This window comes from Hoplias malabaricus, chromosome 1 (genome assembly GCF_029633855.1).
Source record: "Hoplias malabaricus isolate fHopMal1 chromosome 1, fHopMal1.hap1, whole genome shotgun sequence".
Lineage (NCBI taxonomy): Eukaryota > Metazoa > Chordata > Actinopteri > Characiformes > Erythrinidae > Hoplias > Hoplias malabaricus.
The window spans coordinates 53,038,311-53,056,714 of NC_089800.1; the positions used below are offsets into that span (position 1 = coordinate 53,038,311).

General features: G+C 41.3%; 1 protein-coding gene across 3 annotated transcripts in view; it reads right to left on the reverse strand.

The window, feature by feature from the left end:
* Window positions 1-18,404, reverse strand: part of scaf4b (SR-related CTD-associated factor 4b) — a 30,959-nt gene that overhangs the window by 3,191 nt on the left and 9,364 nt on the right. For all 3 annotated transcript variants that reach the window (XM_066666752.1, XM_066666753.1, XM_066666751.1), the window contains exons 7-16: window positions 17,979-18,077; window positions 17,659-17,738; window positions 17,496-17,556; window positions 16,517-16,786; window positions 16,317-16,384; window positions 16,006-16,211; window positions 12,225-12,325; window positions 11,822-11,935; window positions 11,360-11,516; window positions 10,684-10,790 (exon numbers count right to left, since the gene is read on the reverse strand). In XM_066666752.1, coding sequence (XP_066522849.1) covers window positions 10,684-10,790; window positions 11,360-11,516; window positions 11,822-11,935; window positions 12,225-12,325; window positions 16,006-16,211; window positions 16,317-16,384; window positions 16,517-16,786; window positions 17,496-17,556; window positions 17,659-17,738; window positions 17,979-18,077 — 1,263 coding nt within the window. The remainder of the gene's footprint in view (window positions 1-10,683; window positions 10,791-11,359; window positions 11,517-11,821; window positions 11,936-12,224; window positions 12,326-16,005; window positions 16,212-16,316; window positions 16,385-16,516; window positions 16,787-17,495; window positions 17,557-17,658; window positions 17,739-17,978; window positions 18,078-18,404) is intronic.

Genomic DNA, 18,404 nt, shown 5'->3' on the forward strand with positions numbered 1-18,404 from the left:
AGTGTATTTATATGAGAGAGAGAGAGAGAGAGAGAGAATATAATACTTTCACTTATGCAGAACTGTACAGCTTCAGATAGAACAACAATGGGCGCCCCATGGTGGTGAATGTACAGCAATACAGTGACCTCCAGATCTGTTCTGGGGTTAGTTCCATCCAGTCATGTCTTATTTAAAGGATTAGGGATTTAAGGTGGAATTTTTAAGGTGTACTGAAGGCTTAAAAACATCAGAGAAACGGAGAGGTTTGTTTATTTATTTATTTATTTATGTTCTATCCCATACACTGTAGTCTTTTTTTTTTTTTGTCTTACATATGCATACGAGCGCACGCACACACACACACACACTTTAAAAATAAAAAAATACACAATGCCAAAAGAATAGAAGACACTCATCATTATCTTTGTTTAGCGGCTGCTCCCACGGCTCTGGAGGCACTTCCAGACGGAACAGCCCCAGTTTAATGGACACTCACCCTTCATTAAGTCCAATGGGAGATCACAGAAAAGCTAATTTCTCTGGACTTTATTTCCTTTGTGTTACAGTGAGTGAAAGGTTAATGAGACTGGTCCGTACACTTGCACATTCATAGTAACGTGGTTATGACACAGTTCACAGCCAGGTTCGGTTCTGCCATCTGTGTGATGTTTATGGAACTACCACAGTCTCTATTTACAGTTTGTTTTATTGTCCTTTGTCTCTTTTTTCTTTATTGTAGTTAAACAATAGTACAGACCTATTTCTGTATTTACTCTGTTTTAATGTATTGCTTTAAGGCAACTAGCTCCCTGCAGCCTTGTATTTATTATATCCTACATTTCTCATCTTCTTTTACATCTGTAACAACGTTAGCTTCTTGCTCTTTATATTCTTTACTGCAGTGCACTTGATTTTCTTTGTGGGATCAAAAAAGTGATCTGTAGTATTCTACCCCCCTCCACCCACCCTCCCCAAAATCAGCCTTCAATATAACGCCCCCTGTCCCTAACACACACACACACACAATTATCCAGAGAACATTAGAGTGGACAGTTGTATTGAGTCGTTTGTTTTGTCAAATGAACTGACGAAGTGCTGTAGTCACTCTTACGGAGGGTGACCTTTTTATTTTGTTTGTTTGTTAAAAGTGAGGACACTGGGGACTTCCTTTTATAGAACGTTTTTTTTAATTATTTTTATGTCACTGGAAAAATATGACCAAATACATCAGTAAAATGTTGTATTTAAAGATATAAATAAACAAACCAAACTGATTAGTTTTGTTACAGTCAGCGGTGCTGGCAAGCAGTTTGACCAATGGGTGACGTAGAAGCAGATAATAAACCAATAGCAGCAGAGAGAAGGTGGGACTTAAGCAGATGTGTTTAACGTTGTATAAATCTGTGCAGAAACATTGTTGTGACATCAGTGTGAAATCCCAAACATTTTGCACTGTTTCTCATTCCCGGGCGAACTCATTTTTTACCGCCCCAAAAAGAGGATGTGTTCGGGAAAAAGAGGACACATGGTCACCCTACTGTTGGAATGCCACAGGGAAAACAGTTACAATGACGTGAATGGTGTGTATTTCAATTACTAATAAGTGAAAAATCCTGAGTGCCTCCGATAGGAGACTGCCACAAAATGCACCATCACCAACTGAGACCGGATACGGACGTGACGTATTAATGGATTCAGATCAGTTTTATTGTCGTGTTAAACCAGTTACTAGATCAGCACCTCCGTAGGTTAAGAGCTTTTATTTCTCAATTAAGTCTCACTCAGAGCAAAGAAGAGATCCCACCCTAACAAACTTTAAAGTGTTGTTACTGGTTATAAATGTCTTAATGGTGTAGAAGCAGTGTATTTAACAGATCTGCCACAGAGACGTGAGCCGAGCAGAGCTCTCAGATCTTTAGGAACTAGTCCCTTAGTCCTGCCTCAGGTGAGGAATAAACACAGAGCAGCGTTTAGCTCCCATATCACTTTTAGAGTAACACTGGGTTGTTTTTACCTCAAAATTACAGCTTCAAAAAAGCCTCTGTTGCTGCTACTCTAGGCTCAGCACTGCAGAAATGGCACTATGTAGTTGAGTAAGGTAGGAAACCACTCCCCTCTATCCCCCTTGATGTCAGGACTGTCCTGTATTACACTCTGCAGCTGTAGGGGGAGCCCAGGAGCAAAAATACTAAAATAACTTAATTATTAACACCGAAAAATCTACTTCTCATGGCTTCAAACGTGTTGTATATTTTTCAATTGTTTTAATGGCTTTTTATATTTTAATTCTTACTCCCTTCTTTTAAAATCACCTTTTAAAAATATATTATTGTACTGTTTTTGTTTGTTCCGCTGTTTTTATTTCTCCGGATTGTTTCGGGAAAACACTCTGAACGATAGGTGCTCTGTAAATAAAGGTGCCTTGTCTGTAGTGCGTTACAGACCCCGAGCAGAGCCTGCCCCTCAGCAGCTGTAAAGCAGAGGGCTCTCCTCAGTGTCATCTTCATCCAAGTGCTTCCTTCACTTTGTCCAAATACTGAAGGAAGGGTAAAAGGCTCATCCTCAAGAAGAAAGCACAAGGCCATGTCTCTTTTGTTCCCTCTGACTTTTTGAATATTTTAATCTTATTTAATCCTAATTGTGCGCATTTGAATTATATTTGCATTTGATGAATGTGAAATGTACTTTTTAAACCTGATTTAATTTATACTTCATAAAGGAACAGGGCATCACTGGTCGTTTATGTAGGAGTCCTTACATTCCTTTATGAAGGTGTCGTTGATTAAAACAGTGCTGTATGTTTAAATCACTGAGAAATCCACTCGCTCTCTGGTGCTGTGGCTGCAATAATCTGCAGATTTCACCTGGTTTGGTTTGAAGTTCATGTTAAAGAGAGATGCTGTGCTGGTCCCAAGGCAGTGACCGTCTGATTCCTCCAGTTCAACACTGAGGTCTATGGACATTTACTGTTCCAGAGAAGATACAGATCAAATATAATTCAAATGTAAACACTTCAGTCAGTGATTCGGCTCCATGGGTTAAAGCTCAGACTCGGGTGTGAGGAATGACATCACGTAGGGAACAGGGCCTTGTGTTTCATTCCTGAAATGGGGCATTTTCCCTCCTGGGTTTGAAAACATGCTCAGAGTGATTTACTCAAACTTTTGATGGATAGCGTGAAGAAAGCTTAAGAATAACTCAATTCAAATTATTATTATTACTGCCTACATTTTACATTACGAGCAGGTGTGATGTGGTGGTGGATCATTCTCAACGCTGCAGTGACACTGACGTGGTGGTGGTGTGTTAGTGTGTGTTGTGCTGGTGTAGAGTGGATCAGACACAGCAGTGCTGCTGGAGTTTTTAAACCCTGTGTCCACTCTCTGTCCACTCTGTGAGACACTCCTCCCTCGTTGGTCCACCTTGTAGATGTAAAGTCAGAGACAGTAGCTCATCTGTCGCTGCACAGTGTGTGTCAGTCGTCCTCTAGTCCTTCATCAGTGACACAGGACGCTGTCGGTTGGATGTTTTTGGTCGGTGGACTGTTCTCAGTCCAGACTCTGAGGGGTTTAAAAACTCCAGCAGCACTGCTGTGTCTGATCCACTCACACCAGCACCACACAACACTGAGAATGATCCACCACCCGCATCACACCTTCTCTGGGTGATAGGAGGCTAACAAAGTATGCAGAGCAACGTATGGATTACAGTCTTGTAGAATTAAAGTATGAACCTGTATGGTCAGAATATGTTGAAACAAGTTTTAATGTTATGGCTGATCAGTGGCTATACTTTAGTAACAGCAGTTACCAAACCTGGAATAAAGCCCTTATTTATTTCAGTCTTCATTTGCCAGACGTCTTAAACCCAAAATCAGTCTGTCCCTCTGTAGCAGTGAGAGAGGGGATGAAGTGCACAGACCACTTCTGGCTTAAACCACAGCGGTCCGATGAGGTTTGGGACCTCAGTGGGGGTCTATGGAACCACTCAATCTCACCTCCAAAACTCCAAACACTTACTGAGCCACCGTCCTCTTCAGAGGAGGAATGTCCAGCTTCTACACGCCGTCTGCAGCCAAAACATTTGTAGCCTTAAGGCACTGCGCTGATTTAATTTCCCGACGGTGTTGAAGCGCGTCAAGCAAGAGCTGACTCTAAAACACACACGGCCTTTCCACAACCACACCTTAAAAACCTCTCAGGAGGGCTCCTGCACACGCAGAAGTTATTTAAGCAGGAGACACTGAATAATCCATACCGGAGATGGTGTAAATCATACTGGATATTGTATAATCAATAGTGGATTGTGAATAATCCATTTTAGTTACAGAATAATTCATACTGGAGGCTCTATTACTCATAATGAGTAGTGGAAAATACATGCTCAGTCCTGAATAGTTTATATTGGGTACTTAATTGTGCGAGGTACTTAATTATTCATAATGGATACCGTACAATCAATAGTGAATAATTCACTGTAGTTAGAGAATAATTAATACTAGATACTCTATAATTAATAGTAGTGAATATCAAATCAAATCAACTGTATTTATATAGCGCCTTTTACAACTGATGTTGTCACAGAGCAGCTTCACATAATTAGTGTCAGAGTAATCCATTTTATTTGGAGAATTATTCATACTGGACAGTCCATGATAAGGTACTGAATAATCACACTGGATACTGTATAATAAACTGTGCACAGTATTAAATTATACATTTAGTTAAGTGAGTAGTTCATACTGGAGACAGTACAGCCCATAATAGATACTAGATAACTGCTAGACACTGAACAGTTCACACTGGAGTATAAAATATAACAGATAATGAATGCTTGGTACTGAATCATTCACACAGGAGATGGTATAATCCATGGAGTACACTCAGCCTTTAACCAGACATTCATACTGGATACCAAATAATCCAGGTCAGTAGCTGATTAGGTCAATCTGGAGATGGTGTAATCCACACTGGATAACCCAAGGTAGATAGTGATTCATTCTGGAGATGGTGTAATCCAGAGCACACTGAACGTTTTGCCAGATATTGAATAATTCATAGTGAATAATGAAAAAAGATTTAACTTTTATTTTTACACACATCTGTAAGAACCGAGATATAACATAATCAGTTAGAATGTATATGTTGTTTGTTTGTGTAAATAAACTTAAAAAAAAATAAGGGTTTTGCGTTAAGAAATTAGGAATCAGAGAAAAAACTTTTGATTAAAGCTCTGCACCAAGAAAATGATCTACATTTTAAAGATGGTGTATCCACACTGGCTGCTATAATAATAATTAATCTAATGAAGAAATTTACAATCTGAGAACACCATTTCACACACACACACACACATACATACACAGAGCAGAAGAAACATGTTTCTTACCACCTCTCTGGTTCCTTCGAGGAGACGAAGGGAGCGTCCAGAAGAGTTCTGTGTCAAAATCGTGTCCTCTATCAGTCTCTCAGTGTTCAGAAAGTTCCAGAAGCTTACGCCAAGAAAACAGGAGTCTGTGATTTTCGCTCAATACAAACAGTCGACCTGCAGCTCCTTACGCCACCACATCACTGCCCCTGAAGCAGTCAGCAGGAGCACATTCTGGTTTTAAAGCCATGGGGTCTGCAACCTGTCCATCACATTCCTTCTTTAGCTTTACACTAGAGCTAAGAGGCTAACGTGGTCTCTAGCCTAGCTACCAGCACCATGCTAACTCAATGTCCAAACTCTCCAAAAGTCTTAAAAGACTCATTTTGTGGAAACTGTATCAAGTTATCACTAACACAGGCAGAAAGAGTAAAAATTCATAGCTATTGCTATTAATTACTGTAATTAGTATTAGTTAAGGCGACATTAGCGTAGCAAAATCTGGACTTTGTGTTAGACCACAATGATGGATTGATTCATGATTACACATATATTAATAAAATATAAAAGTCCTTGTGTAAAAAATTTAAATATTAAAATTAAAACGACAGGAATTGCACTATCCAAAGCAGCATATGAATCCTGTGTGTCTTGTTCAGGACTGATATAATTTTAAACTGCAATATTTTAATCAAATAATAATTTTCCTCATAATTCATACTTAAAGGGGAAGTTAATATTTTCCCATAGTCCTATTAAACCCATTAATGGTGAACTCTAGGCCACTCAGACAGTGGGCCTGTCATTTAGGAGACACTCTGAACAAAACATGAGCCTCAAAATGTGGCCCTTGTCAAAGTGGCTTAAGCTGACCATTGTTCCAACTGTTTTCATGATCCTGAATCGCCTGCTCCCAACATAGGGCACTGTAACAAAATCATCAGCGTTATCAGCTCTCAGTGGTTTTAATATTGTGGTTGGTGCATATTACAGTGTAATGAAGGGTAGGGTCATGGTTGATTTGGTGTGAGGACATGAGAAGAAGAGCATTTTCAAAATCCAGTATCTCCAGTAGGTAGAATGTAGAGGTTTAAAGAGGCTTCCACTATTGATTACAGAACATTTATCTGTTACACTCTACCTAAGCACTTGAACATCTGAGCACCCGTCAGAACTTTCTGGTGCAACCTCAGTATTCACCCATGAGAGAGAGAGAGAGAGAGAGAGAGAGAGAGAGAGAGAGAGAGAGAGAGAAAGTGTGTGTGTGTGTGAGTACCTTTCCATCACTGAAAAATGTTTCCAACATCTGAAACCGATTGTCTATAATCCACAGGGAAACTTCTGAGTGCCAGATTTCTGGAAGCTTGGGGTTTCAATCAGAAGATGGTTCGGTCAGAATGAACCCAAAATGAATGGCGCTGACCATCCCTCTTCTTCACCCAGCAACAAGAACACAGTTCATTTAAAAAGGTGCAGCACAGGCTGCAGTTTTCCTGGTGTGAATTCAGAATTATTACGGGTTTGGGTTCAAGCATTTTGCAGTAATAAACAAGTTGTTGTTGCTTATTTTTTGAAAAACCTGCAAGCCTTTTGTATTTTTATAATTTACTTCTTACCTATAATTAAATATAAGAAAAGCTCACTCAATCACAGAAACCCTCCTGTGACAAGGGTTAGGAAATCTCCTGCTTTAACTTAAGCTTAAATCTTTCACGGGGAAACAGCTGAGGACAAGAGTAAAAACATGAAGTTCATGTCCTTGTTCACGGCTTGCGCAGACTCACTTTGGGAGAATGTCGTGTCTCAACCATCCAGAGTTTTTCTGTCCTGGCTCTTTTCTGTGGTGGAATGCACTTCCCCTAAGGGTCTGAACAGAGTCACACTGTCTTTAAACACAGACTGAAGACCCATCTCTTTAAAGGGCACTTAACCCAGCACTTTCACTTATTAAAGGCTTATGATTGAATGCATATTTTACTTTATTTGACATTCAGGGAATGTGTAGTTTGTGAATAGTTATTTATGTCTCCACCCTGACGTTTGTATTTGGCAACATCTAAGCTTGATATATTTTTGGATTCTAGACAACGAACAGTAGCTAATTTTAATTTTTTGAGTAAAATACAAAGCATTTTTGAAAGTAGCTCCAGAAAAAAAATAAATAAAAAATTGCTAAATGCCACAAGAACACTTGGTAAGACTGGTATTTTTGATGTTGGGCTCCCCTCCTGCAAGTCATAGTGCAGTTTCTGCAGTGTTGGGCCCGGAGAAGCAAGGACAGAGGCTCTATTTTCTATATTACAATGGGACACTACAATGATTTCGAAACTAATTTTAATGTGTTGCTTTAATTTAGCACAGGGAACTTATGCCCTCATTCCGCTTGGGCTTGGATGCAAATAAAGTATTATTTTCACATTTCAAAACATGGCAGCTGTTAAATACACATTCATCCAATGCAGCAGAATGTAGCCGAGCAAACGAGAAGACACCTGCCATTTTGCTAATCTCTTTCTGCTCTAACAGCGGTCGCCATTGTGTGATGCTGTGATTTACAAGTGCATCTTTTAGCTGTAGGAGACCGCTCCAGGCTGAACCACCACATCCCACTCCACAGCATGCAGGGCTTTTAACAGTTAACACTCACTTTCTCCTGTTAGGAACTACTTAAAAGTGTTTTTTTTTTTTTTGTCTCAACCCCAGCAGTTATGTCATTTCCAGCACCAACCGTGATTGAATCTCCCCGATCTCACACAGCGCCCCCAGCCTTGACAGGGCTTCTTCCGAGACACAAGGCTGAACCTCTGCTGCTTTACTGCCTGCTGTAGGGGAAGGCACACTGCCCAGATCAGTCACATCAGCAATAAACACATGAGCTGGCTACCATTATGAGCAAAGATGGAGGAGAGGAAGGGCCTTTAGGTGGGTTTAGACCGTTTATCTCCAAGGCCTCAGACGGCTGAGGCATCAGCGAGGATGGAGCCAGTGCTCTTGCGGCGACAGGGACAAAGCGTAGACAGCTGCAGCATTGGAGTTGAAACCATGTTTATGTTGAGTATATTTCACCTTGTGTGCTCATCCCTTTCTGTTACACTGCTTGCATTCCTGACCTTAAAGCTTGGTCGGATTGTTTGTTTATTCATTCTGATTGTGTAGGCTGTCTGATTTGTAAATCAGTTTTAGAGGAAAAACAGCAGAACTTCGCAAATCTGAGTTGTGGCTGCATCCATTTCTTGGTCATTTAGAAACAAAAAAAAGATTGTGTGTTAGGAGCTAACACCCTAACAGTATGCTATCCACAGACCAAGAACATTTTCTCACAAGACAAAGCGTATGATGGCCAGCGCTAGTGTCCCAAACTTTCCAGCCTTACGTTACCGGAGTGTTTTTGCTTAATGATGCCTTGCCATTTGTTTCATCGCGCTGCATCCCAACGTTCATCTTTATATCTCCTCAGAGGAACTTCTTCTAGATCATGTCCTCTACTTTCCAGAACAGAACCGTTATGGAGAACTTACCTGAAAAACTGTGGCATTTCAGGCACATTTAAAATTACAACAGATTTAACCATTGTGATGTCTAGGGTCAGTGAAAGCTTTTAAAAATAATAACAATAATAAAAAATTACAGATTCCTAACCCCTACAGGTTTTGCAGCTAAGGTTAGAGAGTCTCAGACTCTATTTGCTCAACACTAGTGCAATGTGAAAAAAAAAGAAGCCAAATTTGAGCAGAAACCAACTACATTCGATTCTGGATGCAGGCGGCTGCCGGTTCAGAGTGTCTGACGGCTGTGCGGTGCTCCTTGCCGATGATAAACCCACCTGCTCTGTGCATTTCCTTTCGGATTCTTCCAAAAGTTGACCTGTTCCAATGACTCAGCCCTGTCTCAAACTGTTCATAGAATTCCCAGGAGAAAAGAGGAACAAAAGCCCACCAGCTCATCTTTTTAGCCACTTAAAACATGTGAAGAAAAAAGTAAATAAATAAACACCACATGCTTCAACGTTGTGTAGCATTCATCAAGGTCTCAAACTACTGCTGTGAACACCTAAGACGACGTGCCTTATGCTCTCACTCCCAGACTCTTTTTAAACGGCCCGTGTGGATGTGTATAAAGTTTAAAACTACTGAACAAGTGAAAAAACATAGTTTTATTTATATGTAAAATGTACGTCCATTATAACAGATCAGCCATGACGTCCCTGAAGTCCTGACCACTGAGGAACAAGGAGGAAAGAGGGCTGACAATGACGCAGAGCAGTTGCAGAACTACAGCATGCTCCTGTATGGTAAGTGGAGCTGAGAGCAGAGAGAGTGTGTGCTGAAACTGAGGTCATTTAAGTGTTATGTCTAATCTGTGTATAGTTTATACTTTAGGGCCCTGCTGGCATAATTGTTGCAGTTTCCCATTGAATCAAGAAAGCTCTGTCGCTCTAAAAAACTTTTTTTATTCTTTGTTTGTGTATAAAAAGTCCCAGAAAGTCTGTGAAGGCAAAACTCACCCCTCTGCCCTAGTTTCAATAGTTAAATATTTACCCACTCTCAGCTGACCAGTACTAAAAGGTTACTACAAAACGTTCGTGTGTGGGAGAATGATGGTGCAATAACACACTGCTCTGTGAAGGATCACTGGTTTTCACCGGTGAAATTGTGTCAGTTCCAGGGCCACAAGGTAACACTTTCCTCACATTGCTTCAGCTCTAAAAACACAGAATACAGACTTCTCTGTCATGGATTAAAATCCACAACGGACCGTAAGATGGCATTGACCCATAAGAAAACACTAGAAAAGGAAAGTCAGTCATGACGCTGTTTTTTATTTCAGTAAGTATCAGGACTGTTTTGAAACCTGGTGAAGTTGTGGTTGTACCCATCCACTGCAGAAGCATCCCTCCAGAAGCATTCAGTTTTGCTAAAATGTACTTATTTTAAATAAGCTGGTTACAGTCACACCCTGAAATCTGAATGCCCCAGTTACGTTTGGGTTGATTTTCTAGGTGAAAATAAGGGGTATCCTCTACAGAAGACACACGTAAAAACAGCATTGCTATTTATCTAAGGTTAAACGTACTGGGAATAAAGGAGTGCTTAATGTTTCCAGCGTAAATTGAGTGAACCATGATTGAACCACAGTGTTCTCTGTAGAGCGTGTAAACCACTGTAAACTTTACCACTGCAGCAGGTGCCCCTTAAACACGAAAGCATGAAGCCTCTGAGACACAGACAAGAATTCTGCCTCCCGCAGAAAGAATGAACAAAGAGAAAAACAATGGCAGAATAAAAATACAGTGAAAAACCTGAGGATTTCTGAAGGAAACCCTTCGTCTGTTACCTGTGGCCCAGCCGCAGCAAGGGCACCGCCTTCAGCCTGGACTCCTTTAGGTCCTCCTTTGGTATCTTCAACTGGTTTAGGCAGCCCTTCCAGCACCGATGCCCAATCTGCGAGAAAGAGAGAGAGAGAGAGAGAGACAGAGAGAGAGAGAGAGAGATTCAAAATCATTAGAGATTAGATTTATTATATATATATATATATATATATATATATATATATATATATATATATATATATATATATATATATTAGATTTAATGTTTGGATATTTAAGACCTTACATATGAAAACATATGAAAAATGGGTCATTTTGTTGTGGGCACCATGGCCATATGAGAAGTTCCAGATCTAAACTGGACCACAAAGACAGCAGTGAGGAGCGGGGAGCAGAGCCTCATTTTTAGCCATTTTCGCTCAGTTATCTTTCTTCTGTTTTGTTTTGTTTGTTTTGCTGCATTTAACCTCATTTCAAGTCCCTTTTAAACCCTAGCTCTGTCAATAGGAACAGCAGTTTGAATCCAAGTTCCAAATTTGGTCAGAGATCAAAACCGAATTGACCACACCAAAAAAAAATAAATAAATAAAACACTACTTACTCTAGTAGCCACTGATCTATATAAACTGACTGAAATGAACAGACGTCCATTTCTCTCTGTTATTAGGGTTTTGTTCTTACCTGGTTTCAAAGTGTCCAGATCCAAGACTCCTCCTTCTCTCAGAGCTCGAATCTCCTGAGTCTTCAGTTTATTCCAGGGAATATAAGTCACTCCCAGGTCCACATCCCAATACTTCTTGAACTGAGAGCCGATACCTTTATTCAGGGCCCAGGCGATCTGACCGAACAAAAGCAACAAGTTCCCACGTGATTCATACCATTATATGAGTTTACAGTTTAACTATTAAAAAACAGACTGTAAAACATTTATTAGCCTTTATAAGTGTAACCTGTGTAACTGTGATTTACTGGTTTGAGAAAGGACTTGGGACTGGACAACAGACAAATTAAATGCAGAGGAAAGATTTAACTGTACATTAACAATAAAAGCAAGTTTATCGCAGGTTTTGATTAACAGAGTTGTGCTGAAGCCCTGTAAACCTGGAAAAGGGTTATGTCTGTGTTTGTGTGTATACACTGTACCTTGAAGGGTTTGTGGTTGACCCTAGCGCTGCCCCTGCTGAGCTTGTTCAGAGCTGTGAAAGCATCCTGTCTGTGGACCATCACAATGTAGGCACAGCCTCTCGGGGGAATCATCTGAAACCAAAATACAAAACCTTTGAAAGTGGGGCAGTAATCCATCTCTCACTTACTCTCACACACTTCCTAAAAGTGTGTTTCTTATCTACTTCATTATATATTTCTATATTTTTGCTGCAACTGACTCACTGGAAAACGTTTACTACTCCAACTGTATTTTATCTGCATATCAATATGAATAAAACTCAAAAGTCACATTTAACATGAAGAAATGCTTTGAATTCAATCCACTTCTGAAAATCTTAAACGTAAAATCACGGTTAAAATGAAAGAGGATGGTACTTACGTTAATTGACTCGATTTGTCCATATTCCTCCATCAGGCTGCTGATGTCCTGCTGCTGGGTTTTCTTATCCAACTGACCCAGCCACAGTGTTGTAGTGCACACTACACACACACACACACACACACACACACAGAGTGTTATTTAACATTATTGGAGAGAGTAGCATCTGTGCACATGGCAGAAACACCGTAAACAACAATAAAAAATATAGTAATATAATATAATAAAAAAAATTCCTGGGGTCCAAGGTGGTATTCGCTGGTAGAAGAACAACGCGCTAGCATATGAGCTGTCCTGAGATAGAAGGGGATTTTTTGGGGAAGTTTGTAGTGTTTGTAAGGTGATCCATGCTGTTCTGGCATCTCTATGGTGATGTAGCGTGAGATGGAGGAGTAGCGGATGACAGAGACAGCATCGAGCACAGAAGTAACTCTGGAGATGCACTCTGGTTTCTCACCCTAATGTTCAGGACCCCAAACCACACATGTGATGTGGAGTTGCTTGTACTCAATCTGTCATTAGTGGACACAGGACACTGTCTGCAGGCTGTGTTTGGTTGTGGACTATTCTCAGTCCAGCAGTGATGCTGAGGGATTTAAAACTCCAACACCTACGTCATATCTGCTGTATGGGTGTCCAGACCATTGAAGACCAGGCGAACAATCTTTCCAGAGCAAGAGATTAGCATATGACAGTTCCTGATACAGGAGCCACATTTTAATATAGATTTTGTAGTGCTTTTAAATGTGATCCTTTGTGTTCTGGTGTCTCAGCAGAGGTGGATAGCAAGAAGAAGGGGTAGTGGATGAGTGGGTGAATTTCTGCTCTGCAGACTAGTGAGGGTTGGGCTTGGGTTACAGAGACAGCAAAGAGCACAGAACTGACTCTGGGTCAGAATCCTAGGTGAAATTCCAATGTTCAGGACCCACACAAAGCAGATATGATTTGGGTGGTGGACAATTCTCAGCACTACAGTGATACTGACATTGTTCTGATACAGCAGTGTGTGTAGCGCTCTTATGAGTGGACAAGACAAAGCAGCACTGCTGGAGATTTTAACATCTGTGTCAACTCACTGTCCACACTGAGATACACATTTTATTCGTCAAAATTATAGACAAATTCAGCGACAGTTCCTCATACATTCTCAGCACTGTAGTGACACTGAGGTGATATGGCAGTGTGCATTGTCCTCTTATGAGTGGATACTGTGCTCTTATGAGAGCAGTGCTGCTGGAGATTTTAAAACCTGTGTCAACACACACTGCCCACAGTGTTACACACACCTACTCTGTTGGTCCACATTATAGATAAAAAAGCCAGAGACAGTATGTCATACAATTTCAGCATACCTACTTTGTGGGTGTCCTGACCATTGAAGAACATTTGAAAAAGGAGCAATGAAAGTATGCAGAGTAAGAGGTGGACCCCTCTCTGTAATTTTAGATCTACAAAGTGCTCCTGTGGACAGTGGAGCCGAAAACATGGACACAATGTAAAACAAGAAGGTGGTCATAATTTTATGGTTAATTTGTTTAGATCTGCATTTCTGTGTCCTCTGGCCCTCTCTGAAAAGCAGAGGGGAGTGGAAGAGGAGAGCTGACAGTCTGTGTGTGGAGGAGGAGAGGGAGGGGCTGAGGGGGGATTCTGCATAACAGAAAGAAGTCTGCAGGCATAGATGAAATATGGACATATGTGGTATCATGTGAAATGTAAGAACCTGAATTTTAATAATTATCAAAAACTCAAAAAAATGTTTTAGCCATATGTCATGAAAATGCACAAGCACCTTTCCCATGGTCTTCGGAATATATCTATCTCATCTTGCTGGTACTGCATCTCTAGGTGGCGGTGTAATCAATTAACAACCTATGCAACCAGTTGTTGTCTAATTGTAGCACCCCCTTCTGTGAAATGTGGTCACATTTAGCACACTACTACAGAGTAATGGCATACATATGTGTACCAAGTTTTGTTTGATTTGGATGAAGTTTATGGTAGTTATAGCTCAAAGAGTGCATCAAGCCCCGCCCATGCATATTTGTTGAACAACTGCCGCAACAGCGTGTCAAAAGTTCCAACTTTTTTTAAAATAATTATTTACCTACAGTCTATAGAGATTTAAAAAATACCAGTTGTTTGATAAGACAAATTTCCAGGGAGGAGCTCCATTTTCACATACCTGACTATTGTGGATAAACTATGCATTTTTTGACAATAGTTGTAATTGCAAAGATGTAAGACACTACGCAGAGTATGCAATAAAGCAAACTGCTTGTCAACATGTTTAATTTTTGCTGAGATATTCCATATTTCCATGTTGAAACTTTGAATTGCGCCCCCTAGTGGCTATCATTATGAAAATTTTAATGTGCTTAGGAAGTGCTGCCATGGACATACCATGCAAGTCTCATGATGATAGGACCTCGTTAAGGTCGTGAAACAGCTGCTGAAATGTGATTGGCCGATGGCGGCCATGTTTTTTCGAATATGATATCTCTCATAGAATCTAAGTCAGGACATTACCCACTACATGCATACCAGTCAGCATGTCAATCGGACAATCCTGTGTTGCGTAAAATGTTTGGTTGCTATAGCGCCCCCTAGGCTTGCAGTTGCACAACCAAGTACTCATATCACCCAACCCTTATAGAGATCAAGCATGTGAAGTATCGTAACATTCGGAGAAAGCGTTTGTGAGTTATAGCTGTATGTGTGTGATTTTAGGGATGCGAGCTCCACCCCTGTATTTAGGCGGAGTCTGGAAGCCGAGCAGTGATGAAATTTTTTTTGAATAATTATTAAAGTTCAGGTTTCTGCTGATACCACATATGTCCATATTGGGTACATTTCCAGGGACTAGTTCGCGCTCAAAAACTTGTGCGGTTTAGCATATTATGCAAATTAGCTCAAAATCTACGTAGGCGGAACTTATGTGTTCTTGAGGCTTTTTGTAGGGTCTGACCTGGGGAATCAGGGAAAAAAGAAATTCGTCTTTACGCCACACGGGGTAGGTAGCCATCAGGCTATAGCGCCACCATCAGGCTGATTCTTTGCGCCTGAGTAGCGGGAGGGTTTACTACTGCAGGACCTAAGTATGTAGGACCTACGGTTTGGGCTGCCCATCGCGTTTCATCGGAGAAAAAAATAAATAAATAAATAAATAAAAAAAATAAAAAAAGCGGAACAAAAACAGAACAAAAACAATAGAGCTCCAGCACTTGTAGTGCTTGGACCCCAAATTCATCCATCCATTATCTGTAACCGCTTATCCAATTTTAGGGTCGCGGGGGGTCCAGAGCCTACCTGGAATCATCGGGCGCAAGGCGGGAATACACCCTGGAGGGGACGCCAGTCCTTCACAGGGCAACACTGACACACACACATTCACTCACACACTCACACCTACGGACACTTTCGAGTAACCAATCCACCTGCAACGTGTGTTTTTGGACTGTGGGAGGAAACCGGAGCACCCGGAGGAAACCCACGCGGACACGGGGAGAACACACCAACTCCTCACAGACAGTCACCCGGAGCGGGAATCGAACCCACAACCTCCAGGTTCCTGGAGCTGTGTGACTGCGACACTACCTGCTGCGCCACCGTGCCGCCTGGACCCCAAATTAAAGTATTAAAAAGTAATAAACAACAACAACAAAACCTAACAAAAAATGTAACATTTAACAAATAAACTAAATAAGTTTATTCTTTAAACTAATTCTTAAGTGGTTTTTAAAACTGTTGCTGCGACTCAAACTCCAGAGCGCCTCCTACTGACCGCTGAGCGTCTCTCTCTTGATGGGCGGGAGACCTTTATACTTCCTCTCTCTCTCCTTTTCGCGATCTCTCTCCCTCTCTCTCCTGTCATCTGCTGCTCTCCGTCTCTCTCTCGATCGTGAACGAGAGCGGCGGTATCGAGAGCGATGGGAGCGAGAACCTGAGCGGGATCGCCGCGAACGAGAAGACGAGCGTCTCCTGGGAGACCTGAGAAAAACAGGAAGGTTTTCTTTTTTACAATTTTAAAAATACAGCAACAAAAAAAAACAGAACTTCTAAATAACATTGGAGTATGAACTACTAAAACTAAACCTGGATAGTCTGTTGTATCTGGCCTCCCTCTCGTCCCTCCTGGAGTGACCGAACTCCATCGGTACGTCCTGAAACACGAGCAATAAAAACTCTTACAATGATGTACTAAAAAGAAAAATCCAAAAGCCAGAGCAGAGGAAGCGACTACAGCCTCCCTTTAAAAGTGCTCAATGCGCTCTGTGTATTGCATGGGACTCTACCAGCAGCTCCTGGTTGTTGAGGTGCCTGTGGTTCTCGTTCTCTAGCATCTCATAGTGTCCAAGAGGTCGGAGATCAGGAGCAGGGAGCAGAGAACCGGACCCAGATCCAGGCATGGAACTGGGCAAAGAACCAGCCATAGATCCAGACATGGAGTCAGGTATGAAACCAAACATCGCCCCGGGCAAAGAACTAGACACGGAACCCGGCATAGACCCCATCACTGGGTGAGAACCAACTGCCTGCAGGGCTGCTTGAACATTGGGAAGAACCTGCACAATACAAACCAGAACATTACAACTACTCAAACTGAAGGTGCATTACAGGTATATTTTTCATTATCAACAGTTACAAAGTAAATATTTCCTCAGGAGGTATGACAGTGTAATAAAGTGGTCAGAATTATGAAAAAACCGTCCCTTGTTCACGGCTTGTGCACATTGTGTGGTTCAGAAGGCCACCAACACACTCACTGGGACTTTAGAATGGCTCGTCCCCTAGTCTAAGTCTGTACAATCACAGCGTTGGACCCGTGTTTATGTGAGAGCACAATAACGAGGTTAAACACAGCAAAACAGACAACGAGCGCGGAGAAATAAGAGCACCGAGTAAAAAACGGAGAAGAGAAACAAGTGAAAACAAAGCTTCTGCTCCTCGCTCCTCACTGCTGTGCGCTCGGGGTGGGGGTGAACAGCAAGCGACTCATTATCATTTAAAGGAACAGGTGCTGATAGTGGGCGTTCTGAACAGGGCTGTTTACACAGGGGGAGAACACTGCTGTGGGGCTCATGGGGTTTGAACCAAAGCAGGTCACAGACGTTTCATTAAGAAACAGATCTGTGTTCCACTGCAGAGGAGGAGGGGGAATATGTGAAATTGCGAACTTTGAAGATTTCATCACATTCTCTTTTCCATTTGCATGATTTTCATAAAAAATCTTTCTTAGAACGGAAAAATAAATAAATAAAATAATATAAATACCTGGCTGGAGATGTGATTAAAGAGATGAGACTGCAGAGCCTGCTGCAGCTCCATGATGTTTCTGCACAAGAACAAAAGTCACAATAAAATAATTTACAATTAACCAGTTTAAACATGTGGCAGTTAACGTTGACTTTGTTGCTTTAAGTCAGAAGATTCTTACACAGCAGGAGCTGGTTCCTCATGTTTCGGCTCCTCCACCACTTCAGGTTCTTCATCATAATCAAATTTGTCCAACAGGACCTGAGAAGAACACACAAAAACATAAGCACATTTAAAGGATCCTTTCATTTATACTTCATTAGCTATTCAGTACTTTATCTGAGATGTAAAACATATGAGATAAAGAATCCAACTGCTTAGTAGTGTCTGAATAGTAGCACAGAATCTCTGATACATCCAGGCCACAAAGTGCCAGTATAATATGAAGAACCACCACTGGCGACAACAACCGTTTGGGCCTTAAAATAGTTTTCCTGTTACCTTTGCAATTGTGCTTTTCTCCTGAGAAGGAACGGTGCTCTTGACAGCTGGCTGGGCGTTGGCGCCGTCCTGCTGGAGATTCTGCAGCACCTGCTTTAGCTACATCAACAACAAAATACATATTAATCTAAGAGGCAAAATCATCTGAGGACTAAGATCACATTTAAACCACAGGAAGAGATATAGAGCGACTGTTCTGGCATTAGTGGTGTGCTTAAAGTTACACATTATGAAAATCTCCCTTGTTCAGTACGTTATCATATTAATGTGTGGCTCTGGAGGCCACCAACCCACACACTGAAATAAGACAACCCAGTCCGTTTTCTGTGTGCTGCATAAGTCAGAAAACACTGGATAAAACGAGCCGTTCTGATTCTGCCCCGCTTCTGGCGTCATTTGCAGAAACTTTAGAATTGCCTCATCCCC